General features: G+C 27.3%; 2 protein-coding genes across 5 annotated transcripts in view; both read left to right on the forward strand.

Annotated features, from left to right (window-relative positions):
• Window positions 1–171: 171 nt before the first annotated feature.
• Window positions 172–3,048, forward strand: LOC124425899 (protein FAM8A1). 2 transcript variants are annotated; one of them, XM_046966935.1, is made up of 7 exons: window positions 172–321; window positions 385–583; window positions 754–961; window positions 1,078–1,221; window positions 1,540–1,660; window positions 1,836–1,959; window positions 2,054–3,048. In XM_046966935.1, exons 3-7 carry the CDS (start codon window positions 760–762, stop codon window positions 2,432–2,434), a joined length of 972 nt encoding a protein of 323 aa, XP_046822891.1. In that variant the 5' UTR covers window positions 172–321; window positions 385–583; window positions 754–759; the 3' UTR covers window positions 2,435–3,048. The 2 variants fall into 2 exon arrangements, with proteins under 2 accessions (XP_046822891.1, XP_046822890.1); XM_046966934.1 differs by lacking the exon at window positions 385–583.
• Window positions 3,049–3,299: 251 nt separating this feature from the next.
• The window catches only part of LOC124425967 (ras-related protein Rab6), an 11,454-nt gene continuing 5,792 nt past the window's right edge, over window positions 3,300–8,961 (forward strand). Inside the window, exons 1-6 of one of the 3 annotated variants that reach the window (XM_046967107.1) lie at window positions 3,300–3,549; window positions 4,459–4,517; window positions 4,968–5,127; window positions 5,191–5,396; window positions 5,666–5,732; window positions 8,869–8,961. The exon at window positions 8,869–8,961 is cut by the window's right edge and continues 5,792 nt beyond it. In XM_046967107.1, coding sequence (XP_046823063.1) covers window positions 3,480–3,549; window positions 4,459–4,517; window positions 4,968–5,127; window positions 5,191–5,396; window positions 5,666–5,732; window positions 8,869–8,945 — 639 coding nt within the window. In that variant the 5' untranslated portion in view covers window positions 3,300–3,479 and the 3' untranslated portion in view covers window positions 8,946–8,961. Of the gene's footprint in view, window positions 3,550–4,458; window positions 4,518–4,967; window positions 5,128–5,190; window positions 5,397–5,665; window positions 5,733–6,342; window positions 7,798–8,868 lie in introns of those variants that run through there. The other 2 variants (XM_046967108.1, XM_046967109.1) reach the window with 2 other exon arrangements.

Below are 8,961 nucleotides of genomic sequence, written 5' to 3' on the forward strand. Positions count from 1 at the left end.
CAATCTCACTAACCTTTCCACCAATGATATTTTCGATAGGTCTGTCATGATTCATCCACGGAATTTGAAAGCGACCAATGAGTGATAAAATACTACTAATTTATTTCTCGTGATTGGATAATGGAATTTAATATAACTATTACATTTTTTTTTTACAAACCATAGGAAACGTAACATGAAATAAAATGACGCACGTTGATCCTGTTCTTCCATATTTAAATAGAATCTTATAAATTTTATTATAATTACGTGAAATGAAAATACAATTTGTATAGAATTTTCTCTTTGTCTCATAGCGCTTTATAAAGTCGTCTTCTAATCGTAAGTGTGACGAGAAACAATCATTATATGTTTATGTATAACATATTGACATTTTTTCTGAAGGTTGTGTAAACGTTGATATCTTGACTTATTTGTCCACTTAATTTTAAACACGTCAGTTACATGCCAGTAATAGTATTGTTGGTGTCTGTATATATCTATTATGTGACACGTGAAAGAAACATCATTTAATTGATATAATATAATAATATCTTTTAAAATTTTCTATTAATCTATCCACAAGTGTGACTGACATATTTTGGTATGATTCATTTTGTATACTTTTTTAAAAAACTTGTTAATTTTTTAATACATTTATGATTAAAAAACAATTTATTACAATATAAACAATATATATATACATATACATCTTGTATTCATTTATATATGTTATATTTAATAATATTGTATTTAATTTGTATTGTTACAAAGTTCAAAATGGCAAACAACAAAAATGAAGATCAAAATGAAGAGAGTTTGAAAGAAGATAAAGATGAATCAAAAATGAGCTCAGCCGAAGAACGTTCTGAATACTTTAGGAAATTGGAGAAATGGTTACAAGAAGCTTATGCATGGCAAAGCGTTGCTGCTATGTTCCCATATTATATGATGTCAAATCAAGTTTTAAATCCTTTATCAGGTTTGATTTCGTATAAATATATATTTTATATTTTCTCTTGATGATATTTTAAGTAATTATTATTATTAAATATAAGAAAATATTTTTGAATAAAATTTTGATAAATATAATTATAGGTGCTACACCATTTGGCCCTTCAGTTCCGACAATGACAAGTGCACAAAGAGTTACCGTGACTCCTCCTCAGCAGCAAAACGATCTTCGAAGACAAAGAGGACCACAAGAACCAGCAGCACTTTTTCAACCAGCAGAAGCTGAAGGTAGAAGGTCATAACGATAACACCTGTGTGCATCACATTCCAACAGAGGTTCAGCTAGTACTATACGTGCTTTTGATACAAAAATACTGCATTAAATTATATATAAAAAATAAAAAAAAAAAGACGTTATATACATATTTTTGAATCTCTGCAGTATTCATTACAGTGTATGTATGTGTTTGGTATTTTAAATTGAAATTAATATGTTTCTGTAAGATATTAGTAGACATGCAGTAATTTTGAAATCTACATCTTCATCATTATCACTGAATGTATAATTGTATTGTACGGTCTGTAGAAATAATATTTTTTTTACAGGTTTTGAATTTCGTATACCACCAGTATGGAAACGACTGGCCGCAGAATTTATAGATTCTGCAATGTTATTTCTTTTGAGAATTTCTATTTCTTTCGTCATCATCGACTTTTTTGATTTTATGTACGTATTCAATCGTACATCTATACTTTGATTGTTTTGAATGCATGCTCCACGTCTATCTCTGTAATTAATTACTTCTTAATGTTTAATTTTATTAATGTTAAATTTATTATTAATGTTAAATTTCAGTCCAATGTCATTTAGATTTACTGTATATGTATATATTTAATTTTAGAGGTTTAGAGGATTCCGAAATATTACAAACGAATCTACCTATTGATTATAAAATGACTATAGAAGTAACATATGGAACTATCTTATTGGAAATAATAAATCGTATAATAGTATGTATTTTTGAGGTAAGTCATGGGTATAAAATTTAGTATTATAGATTTGTAAAATCTTGTGTTACCTGTGTATGTATATATTACAAAACATGAAAAAATGCTTTAGGCTTTCTGGCTTCAACGTGGAATGAACGGTCGTATAGGTGGTACTACTCCAGGAAAATCTATAATGGGGTTACGAGTCGTTCAATGTCGAAGCGTGGTACCAGCGGAACGAGCGGACGATCCGGACATGGTGTACGTTCAGCCAGGAACTGATTTAGGTTTTCCACTGGCATTTGGCCGTGCTGTAATAAAAACTTTAATATTATCTTCTGTTTTTCCTATATGTTTTGGAGTATTTTTTTTTAGATTTAATAGAACGGGTTATGACTTAATTTGCAGTTCTATCGTAATAGAGGATCCTTACAGAAATGTAAGGAATAATAATAATAATAATAATATTAATAATAATAATAATAATAATAATAATAGAAATCGTCGGTAGATTTTAATTCCTAAAGGAACATTATGCATATAGAGTGAGTCAACTAAATTTTGTATCTGAAAATGTTTATTTTTTTTTTATTTCTTTTCTTTTTATTTTTTTTTTTAGTACAATAAAATCTAAAGAAACTATTAAGTAATACAAAAAAGAAAATGCGCTTTTTAAACAAAATTATGAAATTTTTCTACCATTGTATTCATAATTTTGTGTGTATTAAGAGATATAACAACATAAGGAAAAAGGGAGAAAGATGTATCTTAAGTATAAACAGATTGACTAACACTGTATACAAAGGATGCATATGAGGCTGTGTGGAATAATTAACATGTAATTGTATTAAAATATATATACATATATATATTAGTAAAAATAATTTTTGTAAAGGTAAATATATATCTGTATACAAACATGTGTATCGCACATGCAAATAAAATTACATAGGTTTTGCCAGGAAGAATTTTTTACTTTTGGGCGCTTCCGTAAATTATTAGATTTAAATTCGCGACTGAATTGTAACATGTTTATCGCTTTATAGCAGTTTAGACGTAGTTTTAACTTTATATTATAAAACTTTAAAAAACACTTTGATAAAATAAAAGATTTTATTTAAACAATTTGTAATCGTTAGTATTTTTTTTTTGTTTTTTGTTTTTTTTAATAAAAATATCACTTAAAGTAAAATCTAATGAGAAATAATTCGTTACAATAAAAAATTCATTAACAAATCTTACACGTCTTTCATATAAATATAAAAATAAAAAAGGAAATATCATTTTTATAATCTTTCATATGACTAACATTGTTTTGACAACGCCATCTTGAGATGATTCAAATGAACTAATCTTACATGATTCGCGATTGACCAATGACGTCACTTCCCAGTTAAACGTGGCTACCCCGCGATTGAAGGAAGGAGTGGCTTCAGGATCTGTCAAAAGTTAAATGATCTTTCGCGAACATTAATGACTAACTACGACGATTAAACAGTTTCTAAGTGCTCCTTAGAGTTAACCCGTAGTTTTGTACGAACAGTAACGAAGAAAAGATGTCATCATCAGGCGATTTCGGAAACCCACTGCGTAAATTCAAGCTCGTCTTTCTTGGCGAGCAGAGCGGTAAGTAGATATTTTTCGCACACACTTCCGTTGATTTTCGGATCAATATCGAATATGTGTATTTTGTATATAACGATAACATTGCATGTTGTTTTATATCTTTATATAAGATACTTAAACAAAAATCAAATCGTATTAATTTCAAGGACCGTTCTAGGTTATGGATCAATATTTCTGACCGCGGCCAACAGTTTATTTCTCGTAATCGAAATCGGCGTCTCTGTCGTTCATCCCTTCATGAAATTATCTATTGGAATATTATTTTGCCAATATATATTATTTGTTCACTTAGAAACACATTTATTCTTATTAATTTGTATTTTATTATGTTGGATTATTCTTAATCGAAAATATATTATTTATATTTGACATTAATAATTTTTAATTAACGATGCGGAACGCCGATATATTTAATTGGACTATGAAAATTTTTATTGGGCTATGAAAATGTTCTATTTGAAATGTTTAAGATTCTTCTGGAAGATTTTTATATAGATAGGGTTTACTGTTTATTAGGGTTACTTGTATATTAATTAACAAGTATAATTTGCATGTCATGGTATAAAGTCTAAAAAATTTTTTTCATTTACATTATTTTATATGATTTAACAATATTTATTTTTCCCCCGTTCAATATATTTATCATTTTTATTAATATGTTAATTATACTAAATCATAAATTATATATGAATGTATTTATTAATACTTTCATATCATTAATTTCTCGAGATATATATATATGTGTGTATATATATATATATGTATATATGTATATGTACATATATATGTACATATGTATATATATATATATATATATATATATATGTATATATGTATGAACATTTTAAAGCATATAAATCAATTTAATATTTTGTACATATTTATATGAAAAATTTCTTCTTATTTCAGTGGGTAAAACGTCTCTCATCACACGATTTATGTATGACAGCTTTGACAACACGTATCAGGTACAAGATAAATATTTTAATTATCTTATTTTTTATAATTTTTAAATATTAAAAAGAAAAATATGATTTCAAGATAATTTTATATAAGTTAATTTTGGAATATGAAGATGTCAATTATATAAAAAATCTTATATTGATTCGATTATGTTTCGAAAAGTTTTGTACAATGGAATATCTATAAAGGAAAATAATATACAGAATTTTATTTATTTTATTAAATATAGATAATATAACATAAAACATAGGTTTTTATAAGGATCTATTATACATGAAATGATCAATTGTCAATTTTATATATTATGTCTTTAATTAATGCAAATTTAATTAAATGAAATATAAAGTAATTTGTATAAATATCTGGAAAATTATTAAAAAGTATTCTATTTTTTTTTTATTTGATAATATCATTCATTAGACTTACATAATTTTTTTTTTTTTACTTTGTTTCAGGCTACAATAGGTATAGATTTCTTAAGTAAAACTATGTATCTAGAAGACAGAACAGTGAGATTACAACTATGGGACACTGCTGGTCAAGAACGGTTTCGTTCTCTAATCCCTAGCTATATCAGAGATTCTACAGTTGCAGTTGTTGTTTATGATATCACTAGTAAGTTCATTTTAGATTTTGGATATAGGTTAGAAAGTTCTATGACATTATATATTTTTATAGATGCTAATTCATTTCATCAAACATCCAAATGGATCGATGATGTTCGAACTGAAAGAGGAAGTGATGTTATAATCATGCTAGTAGGAAATAAAACAGACTTGAGTGATAAAAGACAGGTTTCTACAGAAGAAGGTGAACGAAAAGCTAAAGAATTAAATGTGATGTTCATTGAAACTAGTGCTAAGGCCGGATATAATGTTAAACAGGTAACTCTAACACACAGTAACTAATCTGTGCATTATTATTTATGGTGTTACTTATGTATGTATATATATATATATATATATATATATATATATATATATATATATACATACATACATATATAAGTATACACCATGTGTGTGCGTGTGCGTGCGCGCGCGTACATATATATATACTTTAGACAATATATATTCATTAATTCTCATTTATTTGATATTTATTAATCATATTTTTATGATTTAAGTCGTAATATTAATTTTTCATTTTTCAGCTATTTAGAAGAGTAGCAGCAGCTTTACCTGGTATGGATTCCACTGAAAATAAACCTCCTGAAGACAGTATCCTTTCTGTAAGATATTTAGTATCCATGCTTGCATGCTATAATCATTTAGCTGCATTAAAATTTTCTTTTCCCACATACATAAACATTATGCACAACCCATTATATTCTCAGAACTCATTGCCACAAGTATAGTTTCCATTTTTGTTAGCATTCAATTTTTTTTTGTGTTACATAATTGTTTTATAGATATGTATTTGCGTTTAACAAACATTCTGAATCAAATATTTACTAAAGTTATAAAACCGTATAAGATTAAAAATATGGCCTATTTATAAGCACAAAGCTATTAATCTGGTATGTGTCTGCAGTTTTGACTACACTATTGGTACATTCAACGATTATTTATATTAAATTCAAGTTTAATAATTTATTTATAAGTATATAAAGATTATTTTTTTTTTTTTCTATAAACATATAGAATATATTTCACATTAGATATTATTATTGTTTTCTGATTTAGAAGCTTTTTTGATCTTTATATTCATTATTTAAATATAATTTTCACCATATATTCATTTGTGATGCTCTTGTTTCAGACAGAAGTGTTTCAATTTGTTTACGTTATCTTTTTTGTGTTTTCCTTAATGTGTTTTTAAAACCTGTAGTGCAAGAGGTAGTTCTGAAGGACACACCAATTGAACTCAAAGCATCGGAGAGCAGTTGTGCATGCTAAAGCCACCGTCGGCCTAATGGTAGACAGGATACATTGAAATAAGTTAAATTAAAATCTTATTTTAGGACATTAGGAGACAATGATATTTGGTCTGTGTTTTTCGCAGCATTGATAATGCATCTGAATAATGTGAAAAACGAGAGCACTGTATTTAAATGGTAATGATATTGGCTGGTAAAAGGATAGCGAAACAGTCTAAGCGAACTGAATAGCCTAAACGGACTGCTTTTACACAATAATGTTTGTAGCTATACTCGTAAATTGTAGTTTCCATCTTAATCCCGCATTATTTAAAGTATTTTCAATCACGGCTTTTTATCGCGTGAGTACTATTCACGACATAATTTTATAATCTATTCTGCAATGCTTTTTTTCTTTTCTGTCCTTTTTTTTTTTTTTTTTTTTTTTTTTTTTTTTTTTTTTATATGTTAATTGTCTACGTAAAAAAATTCAAGTTTCTGAATGTACTTACTGTAATATCGATAAGCAATATATTCGACGATTTTTATTGTTCGGATTGTACGTTCTATAGAATTCGTATTATAGGTAGCGCTGTGTGCATGTTTGAAGGCTGATGCATGGTGTCGTGCACCATCGGTAGAAAAAGTTTTCAGATTTATTAAAGAAAACTAATTTTCAAGCAACAAATTTATATATTGCGTAAATGCAGTCACGATAGTAGTCTTTTACACGCCGCCGCAGGTTTCTAATCAAAGAGAGATTTTAACATTATTTCAATTTGTCAGCAATAATGCTATTCATACATTTTTTTTGTTTTGCTAATTTATTTCTACTTGTTAATCTCTATGAAAGGAAAAAGAGAAAGAGACTTAAGAACTTGAATCGTACATTTAAGTTGAGAGTCAACGAGGTACGCGAAAAAGACTTGCCGTAAAATTTTTTTTATGGGCTTAATGAATGATCAGTAGCTAGAGCGGTACCTCTTTTTTGTATCGATTTTTATTATTATTATTATTATTATTATTATTATTATTATTATTATTATTATTATTATTATTATTATTATTATTTAAGATTAATTTCGCTCGTAAAATGAACATTTTTCGCGCGCTACGACCGGTCCCTCTCGTCGATCGATTGTACGGTCCACAGTTAATTGCATTTTTTTATTCGAGCATTGATCGTGCATTAATACTTTACTGACTGAAGTAATTTTATTAAAAAAAAAAAAGGAAAAAAAATATTATGAGATCAATGAGTGCTTTAAAAAATAACTTAGAGTCAAAAATATTCGTACCGATCACAACTGACATACATATATATGGATAAACGTAACGACTATATTAGCTAGCTATTTCAATGTCACTTTTGTTAATATATCTGTTATTGTAATATTTTAATTTATATAAAAAAGATTACCTGCCTATTTTTTTACAATGATTTCTTATCATTCGCATTTTAGATATATATACATAGATATATGTGTATATATATATACATAATACAAACATATATATATATATATGTATATATATATATATGTATATATATATATGTATATATATTCCCATTTTTCCTAATTACATATTCTCATTGATTTGCAGTTTTAGTAGGCAAAGGTTGTGATTCTTTCTTTTTTCTCTTTTTTTTTGTTCTTCTTTTTGTTCTTTTTTTTCTTCTCACTGACACACAGAGAGCATTTGCTTTTGTATTGTGTAAACTACCTATATATAAAACTGATATAAGACGTTACATGCAAAATATTAATTATGGTGCTTTGTAAAACTATAAACTTTACATTATATACGTAAAGCTATAGGGAACTTTCCGTCCCAATTTTCGAACAATTTATATTTTATACGCTTTATCATCAAATAACAAAATTCTAGTTTTTTCGTATTCGTGGTAACGAATACGTATGTTCGCTGATATCTCGAAACGATGCTACGCTTGTAATAATTAACATAAAAATCGTGTTCGTATATGTGATTCAGTAAAGGAAAAAAAAAAATCGATTACATCTTTTTCATAAAAAAAAAAAAAAGAAAAAAAGAAAAAAAAATCAAGAGAAAAAGAAAAATAAAGAAAAAAAGAGAAGAAAAGAAAAGAAAAAAGAAATGAAAAAATAACGTTTGAAAAATCACGAGTAAAGAAGAAATGAAATGGTGACAAATTTTCAAAAATACAATATTGTTCCGCCACGCGTTTGATTAGATTGAACGAATTCGTGTTCTACGAGGTTTCTATCATTATAGCTTATTTTACTATTGTAAATTTATCAAATAAGCTCGTTCGTGTCATATTGATTTCGTGAATCTACGTGTCATCGAACACAATATCAAAGCTCGCGTGACTTGTTGTTATAAACAAGTCTTCTTTCTATTTTTTTTTTCTTTTTCTTTTCTCCTTTTTTCTTTTCTTCTTTCTCTCCACGTGACTCGATTTCTCCCATTACCATGATGTCTCTGAGAGATATACACACCTTAACACACAAAAGCAGCTGTCGATTTGCAGAATCAATCGTCGATGCAGAATGGCTCCGAATCGGAGGGAGAGAGCGGCTGCATTTGCTAGGGAGTTGGCGTTTGAA

Source organism: Vespa crabro, chromosome 8, assembly GCF_910589235.1.
Source record: "Vespa crabro chromosome 8, iyVesCrab1.2, whole genome shotgun sequence".
Lineage (NCBI taxonomy): Eukaryota > Metazoa > Arthropoda > Insecta > Hymenoptera > Vespidae > Vespa > Vespa crabro.